Source organism: Bemisia tabaci, chromosome 4, assembly GCF_918797505.1.
Source record: "Bemisia tabaci chromosome 4, PGI_BMITA_v3".
NCBI lineage: Eukaryota > Metazoa > Arthropoda > Insecta > Hemiptera > Aleyrodidae > Bemisia > Bemisia tabaci.
The window spans coordinates 57,492,363-57,513,727 of NC_092796.1; the positions used below are offsets into that span (position 1 = coordinate 57,492,363).

A 21,365-nucleotide genomic window follows, 5' to 3' on the forward strand; every position below is an offset into this window, starting at 1 on the left:
TAAATTTTTTCCTTCGTTTTCCATCATTTGAATTTTTCCAACAATTAGATTTTATCAATAAGAAGATTCTGCAGTAAATTTTATAAAATAATTTATTAAATCTTGGCACGCACTCTATACAAAAGGATTTTGTACAAAATCTATTCAAACTGTACAGAATTAACAATACACTTAGTGGCTTATGATACTGTCATACTTTGCAGCTTTACAACGATAGCAAAACAATAACAACTGGGAGTATACATAGTAGAGGGATAAGTAGGTAAAGTAAGCGAGGTAATTAAAAACAGAAATAAGAAGGAACAGCTTTCTTGACCAAGGTTCATAGACTCAGATCAGCCCTCTAACAATTTAATCTATTGACTTAGATTATCCTACTAATGATTCCACCTTTGGAATCCTTCTACGTGAAAGTTTTTTTACTATAGGTGTTTTCTCGCTCACTTTATTTCAATGATACCCAAGCCTGTAGCCTCCTGACAACAGGCGGAAATTTCTATTGTTTAGTTCATTTGTTGTAAAAAACTGATAATGAAACCTGTATCCCTGATACCCTTAAAGTGATATCAGATTCATGAGGAAATCCTTTCCGATTTTGGTAAACCTTATCAATATCAATGAGCAACTTGCGATAAAAGACACTGAGGCACGATTCTGAGAACGTGTGCTGGACAATACACGTCAAATACCATACACAACTAGGTTTAAAAGCTGATCTGGGTCGATAGACCTTGTTCCTTGGCTAAATATCAGAAAGTTAATCTGGATACATTCTTCGATATTCTAAAACATCTGATAACAATAAATACAAGTCTAAAAAAGAATGTTCAGTTCGCAACATCTATGCTCTACATAACTTTGTCTTATTTGAATGTGAATAACTTGGTACAACTTAAAGTTCTGAAAAACTACATATTCAATGTTCCATTAAAATACCAGACTAATAAAGTTCCTAACACAAGGTCATGCTAGAATTATGTTGTGAGAAACGGAAAACTCCGAAAAACGACCGGGAGGAAAAAACAATATAGCATTCATAAAGACTAGATTTGCTAACTATTAAAAAGGAAAGAAAAATTGCAGTATTGAGACTAAATGCTTTTGCTTAGAGTGAACTTTTAGATCGAGCAGGTAAAACGCTGGTTGAGACAACTTTTACGGAGACTTGATTGCATAATAAACCTATGAATTTTTCTCAAAAAGAGTTGTTTGACACTATTGCTGATCATGATTCTTCTTAGTTCTTTTTGATTTAAAAGGAGTAATTAATTCCAGTTGCCTGATTTTCCTTGATCAGCTAATGATAGAGTCTCATATTTGAAACATTTCTATTGAAAAAAAAAAAGGGTGGGAAAGGCTAATATGATCTAATTTTCATTAAAAACTAATAGAGAAAAAAATGAAATAAATTATTTAAAAGAAAAAATACCCTGTAACGAATCTTATAGCACATTGAAGTCATACGTAAATCATAAAAACTAAAATTGACGAAAAGAAAATTCAAGATAAATAACAAAGTGTCGAGGACGGATCTATTGACTTGTCAAAACCTGCTATAAAGCACCAAATCATAAGCAAGGTAGGTTGTAAGCTTGCTGCAATGAACGAAGCGACGGACTATAAGTTCTGCTCCAATAGATCATACTCAACTGAAAACAAACATGAGATGAAAGAAACAATAATACAAGGCTATTAAAAATACTAAACTCAAAGAGCTTTTAAAACCAGGAAGACTTCTTGCAGTCTTGGAGTTTAAGATTTCTTAAATCAAAAGAAATGAACATAGCAAAACCTATGGATAAAGAAACGTCTTTGAAAGATATGTTTGTTTTGATAATTTTTGACTTCCTTTTGTTTACTTTTTATACTTCAAATAACACTTATCATAGGTGGACCGACAAGATTTATAAATCATCAGTGCGATCTAAGAACACTCCAGTATGTGCAAGGCACCCTTCCTGAAAATCTTGTTATATATAATCGGGTAAACAAATACCGTTATTTTCGGATGATACACTTCGGCACTTGCACTATTGTAATCCTTATGATATTTAGATGATGACATTTATTAAGAGATGATACTCTCCTTGTAGGCTTTAATATGATCATTAGAAAGCTATATAATCTAAAAATAAGCCAAATAAATGAAAAGAAAAAAATAGGAAAGAAAACTAGAAGCAAGTTAGTACAAATTCTACAAATTTGAGACACAAAGTTGACATCGATAGGAGAAAGTTAAGTTAAAATATACCTATTTAGAATTCTATCAAAATTGTAGAAAAATTGACACTTCCATTGTAAATTTAAAAAAACTTTACGGACAAAATTACAAAAGATGGAGGAAGTAAGGATTAAAAATTATCAAAAACTTTGTTGCACTTCGCCTAACTATGAGCAAGGGCACCCATGAATCACACAACACACTTGGAATGATACGATTCCGACCGATGATTAAGGGACAACACCGCCTAACCGACAATTTTAAAGAGAATGAGTTTGCAACTTTGCCTCATCCTTCAGCTTAAAGTTTAATTAAAAAAGGCGAAGTTTTTTCGTCATCCATAAAGTCGTCAGTTTGCAGATAGGTTGAATTGTTTGCCAGCCATCGAGATTTGAATTTCATGTGACATTAATTTGAGTTAGACTTAAAAATCTACTGAAAAAAATTTCAGTCTTTCCAAAAAAAAAACAGATACAGAAGGGAGAGGGGAACTGCGAGGAAATTCTCCACTTTGTTCATATAACGGGTCATTAACATGGAGGTTGGTGGAAAAGAAAAGGTGAGTAGTAGGGTTAGAAAAATGTGTTGTGTAATTTCAGGGCACTCTGTTAAAAATTGCACAGTAATAGAATTTTTATGAATATAAAAGGGCAAGAATATTTCACTTAAGATTATCAGACATCGGGGAGGAACGGGACAGTTGAGAAGTATATCACATTTTGCGTTTCTTTGATACCCTCGGTCGTAAGTTTAAAGTGCGTAATTATTTATTCTAAAAAGAAAAACAGTTCACTTCTGCATATTGCTTGATTGGTGGAATTTTTGGCACAGCCATATTTTTAGGCCCAAAAAACTAGGAGATATAATATCAAAAGTCTTCGTGATGCAGGCATGAAAATTTGTTCAGACTATCACAAAAATTAGTTAAATCAGATCCATTATGTTTAAAAAATATTGGATTGAGTCCTCGAGGTAGGCATTTTTTACCTAACAGGTACTATTTACTACACTGTTTACCCATAAGAAGAGATTTTTTACCTTAGGCAAAAATTCCCTCATCCTCAATTTCATGAAACGCTACCTTGTCTCCACTATTCCAAGTTTATGGATTACATTCTTCCAGGAGAAAAAAAAAATTATATCTTATAAAAGAAGACTCAAAGCTGCCTCAGTAATAGTTTTTCTGGGTCAAAGCATATTAAAGCATGCTAATGTGCAATGTCAATCGTCTCAACAATACCTTAGATAAATGAAAGAAGTATTACAACAGAATTGAAATAGCATGGATACAAAAGCTCCAAGAATATCGATACAGTAAATGAAGAGGAGACAATGATTTCTAGCGAAAATTAGTACAATTTTCATGAGTTACACTGTCAAAGCAAAAACTTAACAAGCAGTCATTAGTATTAAGTACGTATACTTATCGGAAAAATATTCTCTAGGACGTAACAAAATTTGGAGAAAAAAGAAGGACAGAGGTTAGTACTTCAATCAAAGTACAACAACTAAACAGAAATACGTATTGAAGGAGAAAATTAACAGCAAGGAGTATTATCGTAGACCAAAATGGTGTGTCTGCTGTCTGCTACAATTTTAAAGGGCACTTTTGCTGCTAAGATAAGATGAACTATTTAAGTAATGTGTTTACTCAAAAGTAAAAAATGGGAGCAATTTAAAAGAAAACTTCAAAGCTTTTACAGTGCATATCATAACGATGGCTAAAGTGCGAAACCATGTACCTCCTTTCCCGTGTTTCGAAATTTCAGCTCCAATTGTACTTTTTCAAAGAGAAAGAGGCCAACTTCATAGCTTGAGATTTGTGCAGGATATTCCTCTGACAAAGAAGGAAAATCAAGGAAATTTTCAAGAAATTATGTTGACTTAGTTTTCCGAAGAAAAATAAAGAATGACAGGCAATCTACAACGTTGCAAATAAAGATACGTGGTTTCACACTTTGGCCAACGATATCATGATACTTAGCAACAATCTGGAAAAAGTCTGGCTTTTGATATCCCTGATGAACCCTTGGAATTTTTTGCACTTGTAAACTGAAGCAATGTGATCAACAATATCTTAAAGGATGACTTTTTAATCCACGGAATGGCCAAAGTCACCAACATCCTGACCATACAAGGGTCAAAGATAAAACCACTACAGTTCCATAAACCATTATGATTCAATACAGATTACGGATCTAGTATGATCCCTTACTTTACATCTTTGGTTCAAAGTTTGATATTGTGAAAACGATACTTCGGAATACAATTGAATCAAGTCTTGGGGTATGCACGAAATTGAGAACAGCCAAAAATAATCCTCTCAATGAAACTTCAATGACTGATGAGAAAGAGGCAGAAGAGTTTCAAACGTCTTTGTGTTCTCCAGTAAAAGGAACGCTTTTCTTAATAAGAAGCCAATTTACAGATGAGTTCTGAAAACAAACTCACTCTTTATTGCTCTCAAGTTTCTGACATTGGATCAAAACTCCTCATTAAATTAGACAACTCAACATTTGTACACTGTTGTCAAAACAGTAATAATAACAAAACTTAACAAATTGAGTTAAAAAGTTCATTAAACACTATATTAGGGAATAATCTGAAACAAACAAAAGAAAATCAATTTTAATTGCGCGCAAAAATAGCACAAGAGGAGAGATTAGTTTTGTGTGCAAATATGGTGAGTAAAAATAAAGAGGTATTAGTGTAAGTGTTTAGATATTACTAAATTTGACGGTTTCACAGGACCGCTGATAAACTTTTGCTAAAACAATAAAACAGAGTAAAAAGACGAGAAAAACCAATAACGCTGGTGGTTAGCCCAAGCTTGTACTTTGAGCCTTCTCACGGACATTGGATAATTCACTCCTTTGAAGAAAAAAAATAAATTAATTGTACTTTGAGCCTTCTCACGGACATTGGATAATACACTTCTTTGAAGAAAAAAAATAAATGAAAACAAAAAAATTGGTACATTTCCTTCATAGTTATTACTGAATACAAGAAAATGCAAAACACAGAAATAAAAAGTACTCAGTCTGGGAGGCGCAATAAGGAGAGGCTGAGACTTGAAGGAGGAAGAGGCCACCTCATGGCGTCATTCAACTGACCATACTTGCATTTATTCCCCAAATATTTTAAAACTCAAGTTAGCGATCTCTCTTTCTGTTATTATTATCCAGAAAAAGGACAAATGTATGTAAAATTAGGGATTTCTGAGTCATCGTATATTGCGGAGAAGTTTCTGCAATGGACCATTAGAAAAAGTGAGAGATTGAACACCTAAGTACATGTATTCTCTTCATAACTTCACATACAAAAAGATGTACACTATTAAAATGTTCGAATTCAAATCAAGACCAAGGAAATTGAGGAGTTCCACATTCTACTATTTACACTTTTTAAAAAACCAAAGTCTACAAGTTCTCAAATGGGAGGATTGAATTCATAATAATGACTGGTTTTAATGGAAACGATAATTGACAGTTGCTCGCTTATGATTTGATTTTTAAAATTTTCTGGTTGGTCAGTGTGTAAAACAAGAAATTTTGATGAGGAAACATGGTTAAGGTATTATGATTCTTGCCTCGTCTTGGTGCAGTGATAAATTTTTTGTGAGTAGCGTCCACAGTTAGCGTTTTTATCCAAAAATCTCAGTACTTTAATTTAAAAGAAGAAAAAAAAAGCTCCAAATGTTCGTAACTTTCACTAAGAACTAATCCATGCTGGGATTCCGTACTTTCTGCAGCCAAAAATGCTACCAAAATTAGTTTCTAAATGCACTGTCTTTCCTTAGCAGGTTTTTTTCTAAAAGAAAATGTAAATTTAAAAAAAGGATTAACAGAAACTCTAATAGCTTCTACAAATTTTTAGCTCTGATAAAAACTTGATATACTTCATGCTAGGTACTGAGGGTTCATCATGGTTTCCATTTTATTGTGCCACTGCATATCAAATTCACAAAAAACGTTTAACTCTTACGAGAAATTCTGAAACCTTACATATTTGAAAAGTATCAAAGAAAAGCTCCTAGAATTAAAAGGTTAGACAAAGCCCTACAAAAGCAGAAAGGCAGAAATACAGACAGATTTGAAGATACAAGTTTCCATTTTTCCGCTGAGGGCAAAAAATTACATAACATCGACAAAAAACTCACAAGGATTTCCCATGGCCATTCGAAACGACTGCCTTGAGGCAGAGAGGTCATCAGGGTTTGTTGCTGTGGCTGTTACTGCTGAAGACCTCGAGTCAGACCCACTCGACCGTGACCTGTGATCACCAGTTTTTTCAACTCCTGACTCACTTCCACCAGAGCTTCCACCTCGCCCTTTCAGAGTTTGTGGTAAGGGTGGGGGGTTCATCACTCCTGTATTTGATTGGAGAATACGGGATCGCTCTGAACCATTGCTACTTCCTGTAGAAATAATCATAGTGATATTTCATTGAAACAAACACTTCCATTGGAATTTTGTGATATCAACACACAGCAGTTTTTAGAAAACATAATAAATCACTGAACCCCTAGACAAGGTACGAATTTAAGCATTCAGATATATGTTTTGGCTTCAAAAGTTCATGTAGAAAACGATATGCAAAATGAAAATTACTGGCATTAACTCCCAATTAATGAATTGCTAATATCAAATTGGGCGAAAAAGAAAAAGTGAGTATTATCTGATACAACCCGAAAAAGGAGAAAAAGAAACATAATAAATTGCCGTTTTGATTTGACATTGGTTAAGAAAAATTTAAATTTCCTGCTCACATGAAAAACCATAGTCTACTAGAATCAAATTGCGCACTTTAATGGTTTAGGCACACTTCTCAGTAAGCAGTGTTTTTCCCCCACATTTTGTTGTTCAGAGTGTAAACAACATGCAATAACTGAGCCAAAGCGCCTACATTGAGGTTGTCAGATTTTGTACTGCAAAGACTGTCATAGTAACGTTCAGTGTATTAGAGTACCTATATATGGGAGAGTATTGCCATCTCTGTGCCGCTCTCTGATTGGTTCATCAGTTTTAGGCTACCATGGAGCTCCAAAATTGGCCTAATGTAAACAAACCCGGCCCAGAGGAACACATATTATCAGCTGAGAAATTAATGATAATTACACTCAATAGTTAATTTTCGGCAAAAATATTAATCAAAGTTCGATCCGAACTCAATTCAGAAGTTAGATATAAATAATTTCCATCACATCCAAAATCACATCTAGAACTTTGTAGAACTTTGTCGCCATCTTCTTTGTTTACATTGGGCCAACTCTAGGGCTCCACGATAGCCGACCAAACAGAGAGCAGCACACTTTTTCTGTAGTAAAAGGATTGCGATGGCAATACTTTCCTGTATAAAGGTACTCTACAGTGTATGATGAAACAGAAGAAGATGACTCTCTATTCATGAGGCGGAAGTTTGAATTAATGCATCGAAAAATGTCAATATCTTTGGGAGGAGTTATTTTCAGTCATTTTTCGTTCCACAAATTATGTTCTACGAGAAATTTCCATGAGAAAAAATACATCATAATGCTTAAATTCACACCTTACATGGTGGTCCATTCACACATTAACAAGTTTACATAGGATTAACATTTCCACTTGCTAGAAATGCTTAAAGGCTTCTTTGGCATGGGATGGCTTCATGACTTAGCATGAATGTTTTCGATATTAGAGTAACATTAAAAAATGATTGTATCATCATTTCTGGGAGGACCTAATTACATGTTTAACACTCTGCTAGTTGAAAATTAATACATTTTTTTGGTTGAAGCTATGACTCACCTGATCCACTGTGAATACTTTCTTCACAAGCGTAGGCATATGTTGGATCACTACTCGTATAATTAAATGGCAAAGGTGTGTAACCGGCGACTGATTGTGGAAGGTAAGTGTTGGCGTACGGCATCGTTGATGAGTCCCACTGAGAGCCACCTGGGTGCGGTAATGGTCCAACTGTATCTCGATCCAGCTCATCGCCCAATTTTAGACTAGATAAAGCTGTAAATTCATTTAAGATTACAAAATCAAGTTAATTTATAATCATAGAAGAAAAACAGAAAAAGCAACCCAGGATCAGGCATGAACAGAGTTAACAATGGAGATGTTGCATGTGTGAGAAATTTGCGATTTGACTTTTGACTCTAAAGTAAAAGTTCGCAAGAAACACGATGGTGCCATTGGTTTTCTCTGAAATCAACTCCCAAGCTCGAAAAAAGCTCTGACGTTAAGGCCAAAATGGAGGGGATATCCCACGCTATCCTGAGAGTACACGTCTACATCAGACAAACTTTCCATGCAAAGATAGGGAGCAAATACATTAGCAGGGTTGCCGTGTTTTCAGTTTTAGAGTCCTCAAATAAAGTGGCAGCCTTGTCAATGTATTTGCTCCCTATCTTTGCGTGGAGAGTTTGTCTTGATGTAGAGGTGGACTCTCAGGATAGTGTGGGATATCCCCTCAGTTACACCCTCAACTTGAGAGCTTTTTTTGAGCTTGGGAGATGATTTCAGGGAAAACCAGTGGCATTATCTTGTTTCTCGTAAACTTTTACATAGGAATCAATTGTCAAATCACAAATTCCTCACAAACGCAACATCTCCATTTGGTTGGTTTTGAGTTGAGAATGGTATTATGTCAAAGTATACAAAAACAGCTAAAAGTGAAATACCTTTTTTGATACATGTTAATTGTAATAAACTGATAGTGAATTTTACTTTTTTTAAAACAGGTGCGTAAATTTTCCTCTGGCATTTACCTTGTAGGAAATAAATGAGGAAAAGTCACTGAATCAGAGGATTTTTCTCACTGTTTTTTTGAAAACCTACATTCGTCAGAGAAAATTTATTCCCATGTGTTTAGGTATTGAACTGATGAGAACTTTTATATTTTTAAAAAAGGATACCTGAACGGGTTCCGCTGTAATCGAAAGCTTTAAAGGTAAGCCAGAAACAGGTTACAGTTTTAAAGATTTTTTTCCTGTAGCTTTATTCAAATCTTGTACCTTCAGTTGCAGAGAACTGTTGGGCTATACTTTTAAGAGCATGCTTTAAGGAATTTTATTTTTACAAGAAATTTGCTTTTTCAACAAGCAGTTTCTGGACGTTTTCTTCTTAAATCAATCATGTGAGCGATATTTTTGGAAAACCAAAGTACTCCAATTCAGGACTTTCTGGAGGATACCCCGATTTATCTCCTTCTTTGAAGACTTCAATGATATCCAATTACCTAACTCTCACAACTTGTAAATTTCTGACATAAGAAGGGACATAGAACTCAGTGCGTGGTTATAAGAACAAGAAGCCAATTTAAATTGACTTACCGCTTGACAGGAAATCTCCGAATATATAATAAGATTGTTCCGAGAAGGTAGTTTTGTTTACAGTGTGTTTTATGTAACCAGCTTTCAACATCTGTGATGCGTATTTTCTGGCATCCCTTCGATCAGCAAAACCTTTCACATGTGTTGCTAACCAGTCCACAACATCAGCACCTAAAAACAGGCATCAAGAAATCATTAAGATAGGAATGACACAATGGGTCAGGTTGAAAGACAGCAAAAACAAAGCCTGAATTTGCAGAGTTCACACTTCCAATGATTAAGCCTGAAATTATTTGACTTCTCAAGCTTTAGAAATGAAATAAAAATCATAAGTCGATGATATTCCCTAAAAAAAAAAAGATTACTGACATGTGATTAGTGATATAAAGACAAGGTGTCTTCCAAAATTTCAATTTAGATTTTCCTGATTTTATCTCATATTTCATATGCAATTTTCTGATTTTTTCAAGAGGAGATTGACATTCGTTTGATTTATTTAACCAACCAAAATATTTAATGGCTCGAGTCAACTCTGTCACTTTTTCCAGCCATGAACTGCGTGAAGATGGAAAATGCTCAATGCACTCGGAATTTTTTGACCCACGGCAGATTTTCCTGATGACAACCAATTTCCTAATATTTTGTGGTTTCTCTGGTTTACAATGCTGGTAATCGCTCGGAAAAATTATTAACACATTGATACAATTCAAAAGGTGTGCGAACACTGGCTTACCTATAAAAGCGTTCGGTATAGTAATTTTGAGCCAGATCCTATCTCGAATTTCGAGTCCAGAATTTGGTTTGGCCATAACTCTGACTATTGTTAACATATCCGTATCTACTGTTAATACTGGATCCTCTAGATGTTCTGAAAATGTCACAAGAAAAGACTCATTAATGCATTCATGACAAATGACATGACAATTAATATTAGAATAACCAAGAAACTTTTATGAAGTGACTCTTTGAATGATTTTAAGGTTACTAATTACAGTGCTATCTTTGCGTTAGGTCCTGAGAAGTCACTAGAAAAACAAAAGAAAAATATTTAGGGCTCACAGGTATCCACTATATTTTCTTTTTGAGGTAAATCGGAGGCAACGCTCTCAAAATAACCTGGCTCAAGTTGCAGTACACGTCAATGCTTGTTTCAGAGCAACTGGTTATTTACCTGCGTAGGTTTTGAGAATAAAACTAACACATTGATTGTCGAGCCGCTTTTTGGGTTTGGTTCTACTGCATCAAGAATTCAAGCAGTACCTCTGCATACCAAAGCAATGATGAAGGGAATGATGAACCAACTGCCGTGACAGTGAGGCACTTACAGGGACGATGGGTGTAGCTCCTACTTAAGCAATGACTACTAGCTTGGGGCGATTTGCACAGCAGTTAGCGTACCACAAATAGATAAAATAAATAATATGAAAGAAAAATGATAAAAAGTCGATTTATTACTTACTTTCTGTTTCAGCAATGCTTGAGGTTAAGGATGAACTAGTGGATGTTAGTGTACTAACGGACGGAGGTCTCAGAGGTTCTATAGGATACTCTCCTAAAAAGATAGAGGTCACATAATTAAGACAAGCGTGAGGATATGAAAGACAAAGGGGAAAAAGTGCTCTCTTCTCTGATTGGAAAAAAAATATTATCAGCTATAAACTGCATTGTCTACACAAATAGAAACTGAAATTCAAAAAGATTAAACTCATCGAAAATTTTCAAAAAAATTATCCAAACAATAAGTAAATAGAAATAAAAAATTACATCTTTTGATTTTTTGAGTGAATTGATAACCAACATTTACATGCGAGGAGCAGCAGAGGAAAGCGTCCAGATAGCAAAAAGCAGGATGTTGCACAAGCAGAAACTAAACAACTGTCAAATTTCTCAACTAGCAATCCTGAAATTTATTTTAAAATTATATCTATTGGAGCCTGAATGACATTTCATAGTTTTGAGTAATCTTTTTGCCATGCGCTTGAGGCTGAGAACCATGTGTAATACGTGAGACCGCACAGCGTTTGATTCCTAAGTATTTCTAAGAAAAGTAACCTTTTTTCTATCACTTGAGGGCAAAATCGTAAATGCTTAACCCCACCTCCTTGAGATACATTTATTTTGAAAGAAAAATACATTGTTACTATAGGGATTTTGTAGAGGTCAACAAAAATCATATCCACAACAAAAAAGTTGTAAAAGCAATGGTCATTATGATGAGGTTACACTGAAGTATCTTACAACATAATTTTCCAAAAAAATTGCCGCTTACCTCCAGGATTTGTATGAAGCTCATTGGAATTTAAATTTTGATACTCGCACAGTCCTGAAATGAAAAGGAGAAAAATGAACGTAAGATGATGGTAAACAACAACCCGGGCTGTGCAGTGTTGCCAATTGTTGGACGAGGTGACTTGCCTAGATGTGGCTACCAACACTCATAATGACAGATGAGACTTAATTCCTAGAAGAGGCTTGAAAACTAAAGAGCAGAAAGTTAATAGCTTCCATACTGTTGATTAAGTAAAACCTTTACACACTTTCATAGAAGCTATTTCATTAGCAGTTCCTTCCTTTCATAAAGGGACACACCTAATAAAATAGCTTACAAGCATCTCTTCAATTCTGGAGGAGTTCCAGAGATCACTTTTCTATCAAGCTGACTTGAGTCTGACTCATCTGTGTCGATTGGTTTTCTGGACCGCCAAAAAAATTTTGGCAAAAGAAAACTTCACCTTCTCTCATAATTTCAAAAGAGTTCTTCAGTATTGCTACCTCTCAAGGTTTTGTTGATTTTCCAGTTATTTCAAGGAGAATATTAGGGCTAAGAAAAATTTTAAAAAGCAAAGTAGTGATTGTTAGTTGTGTTTACCTCTTATAGCAGCAGTGTGAGCAACCCATGCTCCAGGATCGATGGGCCTCACTGGCTCTGTTCGGGGAATCGTAAAATAACCTTTTGGATTTGGATCCCAACATTTGGCTACGACTAATTTGATAGGTCTGAAAACAATAAAAAAATAGTGTCAGCTAAATTTGGAACTAATTGTGTGAAATATGACTAAATCCACTTCAGTTAATTCCTAGAAGTAATGAATTTGATTCTTTGAGGAGAACAAGAATAGGAGGCAAGAGGACACTCAATAACTTCCAGGGGATGCCTAATAATATTCCATCAAATTTTGACCTTATTCTGCAAAAAATTGACTCATTTAACATTTTTAAGGAGTTTTCTGCTTAGGGTTTTAAAAATTCCTAGGATAATAGGAGCCAATTTTTCTCGGTAACGAATAGAGATGTTGAAATAAGATCATAGCATATAGAATTCTCAGCTCGCTGATTTCCTGATATTTCCCTTATTTTCTGCAGCGCATTCCTTGTCGGATAACCCTGAGTTTTTTCTTGCTTTCTACTAAATTAATTCTGAAAAACTATGATTTCCTCCTGATTCAGGAGTAAAGTATGCTTGTTGATGTCAGAAACCATTTCTCTTTTTCCATATAAATTCATGGCTTGTGCAATATGAAATTTGTTCTTGATATGACAAGCAATAACTTACCCAGGTTTTTGGACAACTTCCCTCAGGACACGAACAGCACCATCATTAGACAAATCTTCAAAATTAATGTCATTTACTTGTAAAATCATGTCTCCGGGCTCAATTCTTCCATCTAAAGCTACGGCTCCACTGAAACGCACCATGTAATGAACAAGCGAGTTAAAAATTAGAATGACACAGGTATCGAAACAGATACTTAAAGCAGTGCATATCATCTTCAGATAAAATAGAGCTTTGGCATCAATTTTTTAAAAGCATATTTGTCATGAATGACTGGTGTGCAGGCAAGATAGCGGACTCCAACAGGCCTAAAAGATAATTACGGGTAAATAAAATTCTGCCAGTGACACTTAAATCTTCAGTTTAGTATTCTCTCTAAAATTATTCTTTCCTACGTTTATGCAAAATTTTTTCTGTTACTATTCTTATATTGATGATTTTTAAACTTTTTTGGGGGGGTTTCATTTGACACATAAAAATGAAAACTTCATCACTTTGACACGGGCAGCAACCTTTGCCCTATTCTTTTTTCAAATCGAAACATAATAATTTATTGCATCAATTAAATTAAGCATGGCATGTAGCTCAGCGTAGAACATTAATAGTTGGAATTCATATTTGTTTCTCCTGAAATCCCTCCCCCTTAGAGTTTGTTGGATACCAGGCCACCAGGTGATTATTGAACTTTTCAAAGGAACTTACCCTTTCATGATCGAGCCAACGTAAATTCCTCCGTCTCCACCTTGATTTGATTGGCCAACTATCGATATACCTAGGAAATTCACTGTATCCATGTTCAGGGTGACAGTAATAATATTCAAAGACATTGTGGAGTCAGTAATGCTAGAGAACGAAGATGTTCGTGACATTGCTGCAGGCTGCAGTCTGTGTCGCCTCCTTCTCTGCGTTCGCTTCTGAGGACATCTGGATGCTACACTACTGGAATCTGTCAATGTAAAAAAAAAAATTTCAAACTAAGAAGTAAAAGTAGAAAAAATGGGAAGTCCAAGTTTGCATCATGTTATGCTCACGTTTTGAAGAAACCCAAGCAAATGATTACTGAACTTGTAATGAAGAGGATGCAATATGCCACTTGAAAACAAATAAAATGATACAGGGACTGCAGTTTATTGATACGATCTCTATGCAACATGTTATGCTCACGTTTTGAAGAAACCCAAGCAAATGATTACTGAACTTGTAATGTAGAGGATGCAATAAGCCACTTGAAAACAAATAAAATAATATAGGGACTGCAGTTAATTGATACGATCTCTACACTGGATTATCCAAACTCATCAGGCAGTTGGCCTGCTGAGATAATGACAAGTTCAAATTATACAGAGGTGATGACTGATTGTCTTACTTTGAAGCTCTTCATTTGTTAATGCAGCAAAATTTAACAGTTCTGGAGTAAATGCACGAAAAAAGTTTGATGTATAATTGGATGGATTAAGCCGATATCAGCCTAACTGCCTGATTCCTGACTTTTTTTTTACTATTATTATTATTAACAGGGAACAAAACAGCATGATACCTTGGATACCAAGGAGTAGATTGGCAATTTGGTTCAACCAGTGAGAGATGTCTTGACTTGATTTTGCAATTGGGAACTACACTTTCTGCCTCATCCGTAAAAACACTTATATACAAAGGGAAAGTAATGACATATACATTGCTTCCAAACTGAGCCAGAAAGTGTAGTCCTGAATTGCAAAATGTAGTCCATCTGAAGACAGAAACTTACCTAGTGTGATATTTGTATGACGCCCTGTAGTTGTTGTGATTCGACTTGAGGCATCGTCATCAGATTCTAAAAAACTTGTGGTTTCTATATCTGAGCTTAGCATTGAACTCTCGTACCCTCGGTGTTTAGAATGACCGTTTAAACCAACTCCTGAAAAAAAATTGTGCAGATACATTAAACTATTCAAATATACCAGGAATTGAAGCTAATCATTAATAGATTTACAAAGGATTGTGAGACTGGCGAGCTTAGTTAATTTCCTTGTGAGTCAATAAAATTAGGAGACCATGAAACGAGGAGATCTCATATTTTCTCATAGGGTGATGAGAATCAAATTTTTCCGAACTATAAGAGCAAGCATCACAGCGTCCATACGCACATACAGCAACACTCCAACAACTACTTTGGAAAATGTGTTTAAGAGGTCCAAGAAAGTCACTTTTCAGCCCTGCTTTTCTTGAGATTGGGACATAAAATTTGATATTAAAAGCTCATCAAGCTTGGGACATTGTAATGAACATCATATCAAAGAATATCGAAATTTAGCTGACACCGAATTTCTTGGTATTCTGAGCATAGTCCTTGGATATCATACACTTTATGAAGATAGTCAGTGTGATAAATCCAATATAATAATATAAAATTTGTAAATTCACAACATTTTACAGCTGATTGTGAGAAAGACTTGCAATGTGTAAAATAATCAGACTATCATTGAAAGGGGTGGCTAATGTTCAGGTCAATTTTCAGTTTCATTTACCAATTCATTTTTTTTCGTCTTGTTGAATAAAGGACACTTAAAAACTACCTCATTACTTCATAATACTTCAGAACTTACCATTGTGATACTGATATTTTTCATATTTATTCATGAGTTGCCTTGCAGGTTCTTTATGTAAAGTATGCAGCCCTGTGAACAGAAAATTGGTAAAATAAAGATTTTTTTGTGAACATCCAGGTAGAAACAGAACCTACAAATCTATTTAGTACCTTACGCATTTCAGACATAATTTTGTTCTCAATAGCATACAACTAGTGAGACTTCTTGCACAGCACAATGAACAGGTCAGTTGCGCTGATCACAGAATCAAGGTTTGGTAGTTTAAGCTAAGATTAGCAAAAAATGATAAGATTTGTCCAAACACTTAGTTGCTACGTCGAATATCAATGGGAGTACTTCGAAAAACAAGGCGTATGATGTCATCCACCGCAAAAATTGAACTTCAAGGAGAGCAAATGGAATTAGCGTTCATTTCTGAAAAAAATACATTCTGAGGAACCCTCAACTTTGAGCTACAAGAGGCGATGCATACAGAGATCAGAGAAACAGAAAGTTACATACCTGGTCGGGAGCTTATTATGGATTCTGTTTCTGTACATGTTAGATCTTCTGGTGCACTTGCAGGGGGCATCAGATTCAGCGGTGGCAATCTACGAAAGAAAAATTACGTCAAATGAGACTGTTTGGTTCGTGAGAATTTGCGATGTACTGTATGATATACATAATGAAATTTTTTGACAAAGCTTGGGGAGCAGATAAATAAAGGATCATGATTTGAATTTTTTTTGGAAAATTCACCAAAATTTTGAGATTATCAGAAGAGTCTCACCATACTAAGGTAAAGAAAAAGTAAGATGGTCCTCTGAACTCATAAATGAGAACATGTATTTTCTGTTCCAGGCAGCAAAAACATAACGGGTCAATGCTCAATGTGATCACAATTTAGCAAAAGAGAGAAGAGACTGTCTGAAAATCTAGCAGACTTCCTTATCATGGATTCAAAATTGATTCTGAAGATTAAGTACTTTTACGTAATTTAGTATGAAATATTATACATGAAATATGTTATGAATTATTATTATATAATATGAATGTTTAGAATTTAGATGAAATGTAACTTACGATGGTTCTGGTTTGGGACGATCAGTTTGATTTTTCCCGTCTGAATGTTCAGCACTTTCTGTACATTGGGAGGTCCCATCGGATACATTGCTCCCTTCTGCACTGACCAACTAAAAAACGAGAAAAGATGACAATAATTAAAGTTTATCCTGATCAATATGTTGGGAACAACTGTTTCAACTAACCACTGTAACTTAGATGAATGTTGATCTTGTTAATTAATTATTAACTAACACTTAATGACATCACTTTATCCCATGTTTGTGTTGTCAGGCATCAGATGGTCATTTTACAGTATTTTACTCTAGTTCACACCCCCTTGTGCCAAGCTTCTGAATTAGAGGCAACTTAGCCTGCCTCTTCTCATCTGCCTATATGCACAGAAGTCAATGCGAGTCCTGACAAAAGCAGATGAAAAAGGTAAACCTATCTGAAATGAGGCGTATGAAAAAGAAATTAGTAATGTTGCTAAAGTGAGTTTTACAATATATTTCACTTTAGGTGGACAATTTTATTGAAAGATCAAAAATTTGTAAAAATAAAATATTTGATGGCTAAAATTGGGTTCGACTGAAGGAGCTCCTGCTCTCTGCATATCTGCAGTAGCCTTAAAATAAGGAATTGAAACTCGTTACTTTCCTAGAAAAAAATATACATATTAGGAGGTATACCTTATACTTCCGTCACTTCCTTTTATGCTTCTCTATATCAGTGTTTTTAACTGAAGGAGTTGTGACCACATTTTAATCATTTCTGGATATGGTGAGAAAACTGCCATTACTTGGGCCATTCAATTCCAGATTTTTGAAGTTTTGAATCTCACATCTTGCTTTCAATAACACTACCACAAGTTCTCAAGCATACCTACAGAGCCCCTTCTGAGCACACTAAGAACGTAAACGACTCAAATTATCTAAAAATATTAGTAATCATTTTTCTGTTCTGCTACTGATATACTGCATGAAAAGTGGTGTTATTTAGAGGGCTGTTATCTCTCGGCAGGGACTTACCTCGTCACCTTCCAGGCAAAGTATCACAAGCGCCATGCGACGTTTAAAAATTTCTGCCGCCATTATATTTTTTTACAGAGAAATTGTTCAACGAAGCTGTCCGAAAATTACACCGGATTTTCTTTGTGCTGCCGATAAAATTTAGTGAAATTTTCGAACAGATTCAACCAACAATTTCTCAGTAAAAAAATAAAATGGCGGCGGAAATTTTTAAACGTCGCATGGCGCTTGTGATACTTTGCCTGGAAGGTGACGACCTGTTGTTACTTTCATCACAATGTCATGGGCTCCATTTCCACAAGTTGGGGGAGAGCAATTTCAGGCATGAAGCAGAAAAACATACTACTAATCTACTAGTAGAAACCAAAAAGGACCAAATAATATCATCCTCCTTAGTTCCTCTGGTGTTCAGATAATACAAATTGACTTAACAAAGCTGTACTTCCTTCTTGGTGGGTTGCTTAGCTTCAGAAAAATGTTTATTAAGGATGGAGTGTCATTTTACCTCTCCACAAATATCGAGACAAATAACTTACCCAGGATACAACTCTGCCATTAAAACAAGGTAGGTGAGCATCATCTTCAATAATTTCTTCCTTCACCACTCTGGAACATTAATACAATTGTAAATTAAACAGGAGAATCTTGGTGACTGACTAACAAATGAAGGGAGAAAGTAAGCTTCCCATGATGAGCTGACTGCTTTGTTAAGCCATAGATGCCATTGCCCCACAACTTCAACTCTTTTTTTCTACATAATTTGTATTCTTTTCTTGATTTCCTGCACACTGTGGCCACTACTTTAGCTATGTGCTAGAAAAATGTTGAGTGTTTGTTTGTTTGGGGGAAGGGAGGAGGGATATGGCAATGCGCCATTTCCCCTTAACAGTGTCTACTGGTATTGGGTAGCAACATTATGATCAAAACTTCAGCAAGAGGGACTGGACTTATGCAGTATACTGAACTCGAACTGAATAATATACCAAGGAGGTTCCCACTTTTCTGCAGCTCAATGATTAAAAAGTGTAGGTAAATAATATGAATCTCTGCAACTGAGTAGAAGCAGAATTATCTGGAGTAGATTTAAAAATATAACTAGACACCCTCTTATGCACTAAACAGATAAGGTCTTAGCAGGTCAACGTCAGAGGTCAAAGTTAGATAAGGAGCAAGGGAATTCTCCATTGACAGAGCAGGTTGGTGGCTCTCTGTGCATTTTTATACAACTTCAATAGGTTAACATATAGATCATTTCGGATTGAAAGCCTCAGCGCAAATTCACAAATGGGGTGTGTAGGAGCCAAGACATTCATGTATGAACACATAACATATTTGGTCCAGCAGAGGTATAGAAATTGCTTTGCGCCTTACCTTGACTTACTACAGTACATTAATGCTGACAAAATAACTTTTTTTAGGTACCTATGACTGGTCACTGTTTCCTTTCAAGTAAAAATTGGGATTGGGAGAGCAGAGAAATGAACAGTAAAGGGTTGAATAGCTGAAAATTGACTGAAAAAGTAGTGATAAGCTTCCATTTGGAATCAGGAACTCAACCAGGCTGTGCCTGTTAAAACAATTAAATCTGAAATTGCTTGCGTAAGGTTGCCGAAACAGAATTGATTAGGTAAGTTTTAGAAAGGGGAAGGGTGGTAAGTGCCTTACAATCTTGCTCATGATATAACCTGAAAAAACAATGTGCAGGCAACACCATGGTTAGGTGCATAATTAAAGTAAACTTATTCAATTCTGCTTAGTTCTTCCATCGGCGAAACATACCTCAATGGTCCTAACACCTTGAGAGGCCCGTTCAGTGTTTGCTATAAATGTTAGGCATTCATAAGTAATGCGTGAGCCATCAGGTATTTCAATTAAAGTCAAACAACACTAACGATTAGGCATCAGGTAGTTCTGTTTCCCAACAGTTTACTTTGACAGTGCACCTGCTGGGTGCAGGATAAACAAATAGAATTAACCTATTTCTCCCTCTCCCTTCTTGAAAGAAGCAAGAAATTCAAGATCATTAACTTCTAAACAATTTGAGGGACATTTGCTATGATATAACAAGTATTTCTACTCTTGCGCTTGAATTTTTTCAATGTTAACCAACTAAAACAGATTTAGACAGGTCAGCTACACGTTGAATGAGGCTAACTTCAAGTATTGAAATTATACATAGATTGATCTGATACAAATGCAGACAAGTAAGAGTGTGACAATTATGAATGCAACAAGCAAGGAAAACTACCCCAAATTGTAGAATATTGAAATGTTGAAGATGTATGAATGGATCTACAACTCAATCCTGATTGAGAGCAGCTTATCAGCAGATCTGTATAGTTGACCCCTCCACTACGAAGAAATGCTAAAGGCGCAACAACGACTTCAGATAAGATTTTACAGCAGGAGATGATGAGATAGAGAAAACAGAATCAATAGCTAAATCAAGTCTGGAGACTAATACGGATGGAAGACATGGAGGTAAGTAATACTAGTGGGTCGATCAGCTTAGTGACAACTTTCGCCCTGGCCATGATTAGCCAGGCGGTGACTTCAGGAAATGCATGGGAAGGAGTGGGCAAGGCTATAAAGTAACGAGAATTTCTGGCTTTTGTTAACACCCTCAAATAGTTGTCAATGATCGGTAAGTTGAAATAAAAATAAACATACCCAAAATCATCATCCATTGACTTGAAGAAGAACTTGTAGTTCGGCCGGTTGAGCACATTTTTGAAATCGCATAGAGTTACACGTTCGGGAGCAATGGGTAATTTAACTAGATAAGGTGTCGCTTCGTCGTCTATGTGATATATAATTTTAGTTTCTTCCATTTTCTTAGGATTTTGAATAGAAAACAAGAAAATTGTGACACCGATCAGCCACTCTCCATTCCAACATGGCGAAACTAAACAGACACCGCTAGAGTCAAAACAGTGCTTGGTGACGGAAGGTGCATTACATTGATATGATAATGAAACTTTTCCATGGATTAATATTCATTTGAAATCTTAAATAATTGCATACTTTACATAATACTATGCATAATTTTGGGGGAAAAATTGGATGCGCATAGGATTCCAAAAAAGACACCATTCAACAAAACTTGCAATCTAATATTTAGATCTATTTTTTGGAAGTGTTCTTGATCTTTGACTGCATACGCCTTGTTGCCAAATGGTTTTATAACAACGGAAACGCATATACCTACAAGGTTGCCATATTTGCAGCTTTTCAAATTCAAATCCTGCAAAATATACCTATTCTTCTCTCTGATCGTTTTTCAGGGTTTCTGGTATGGTATAACACGCAATTAATGCACATTTTTTATTGGATTTCCGTTTGTCAGAAAATAAGCAGATTCTGATAAATTTCGACGCTAAAAGTACATGTCTTAAAACATGCCCAAGTACATGGTCACTTCCCTGTAATGAAATGGGCTCTCGGTTTTTCATTTTGTTTCGTTTTTTTTTTTTTTTTTTCCGGAGGAGTCAAGGTAAAGAAAAGAAGGAATTTATTTTTTTTCCCCCTTAATTGGAAGATGGAGGGAAGTAACAACTTTTACAATCACCGTACCTAATGTGAGACAAAAACTTAGCAGGTGCAATTAGAG

General features: G+C 35.4%; 1 protein-coding gene across 2 annotated transcripts; it reads right to left on the bottom strand.

Moving 5' to 3' along the window:
* Nucleotides 1–74: 74 nt before the first annotated feature.
* On the bottom strand, nucleotides 75–20,811 carry dsh (Segment polarity protein dishevelled). Of its 2 annotated transcripts, none has more exons than XM_019059390.2 (16): nucleotides 20,426–20,811; nucleotides 18,292–18,361; nucleotides 16,746–16,855; nucleotides 16,185–16,273; nucleotides 15,681–15,752; nucleotides 14,843–14,992; nucleotides 13,798–14,041; nucleotides 13,096–13,224; nucleotides 12,412–12,539; nucleotides 11,812–11,865; nucleotides 11,002–11,094; nucleotides 10,276–10,410; nucleotides 9,543–9,713; nucleotides 8,008–8,223; nucleotides 6,381–6,638; nucleotides 75–1,649 (listed from the first exon to the last, which is right to left on the bottom strand). In XM_019059390.2, the coding sequence occupies exons 1-16, from the start codon at nucleotides 20,584–20,586 to the stop codon at nucleotides 1,618–1,620; spliced, it is 2,112 nt and encodes a 703-aa protein (XP_018914935.1). In that variant the 5' UTR covers nucleotides 20,587–20,811; the 3' UTR covers nucleotides 75–1,617. The 2 variants fall into 2 exon arrangements, with proteins under 2 accessions (XP_018914935.1, XP_018914936.1); XM_019059391.2 differs by lacking the exon at nucleotides 75–1,649 and adding an exon at nucleotides 4,667–4,823 and having other exon boundaries at nucleotides 20,426–20,808.
* Nucleotides 20,812–21,365: the final 554 nt, after the last annotated feature.

Coding starts and splice junctions, on each gene's coding strand:
- dsh (XM_019059390.2), bottom strand. CDS start 20,586: ATGGAAGAAACTAAAATTATATATCACATAGACGACGAAGCGACACCT. Junction 14,042..14,842: donor TCATACAAATATCACACTAG/GTAAGTTTCTGT, acceptor TTACATTGACAG/ATTCCAGTAGTGTAGCATCC. Junction 12,540..13,095: donor GAAGTTGTCCAAAAACCTGG/GTAAGTTATTGC, acceptor TATTGTTTTCAG/ACCTATCAAATTAGTCGTAG.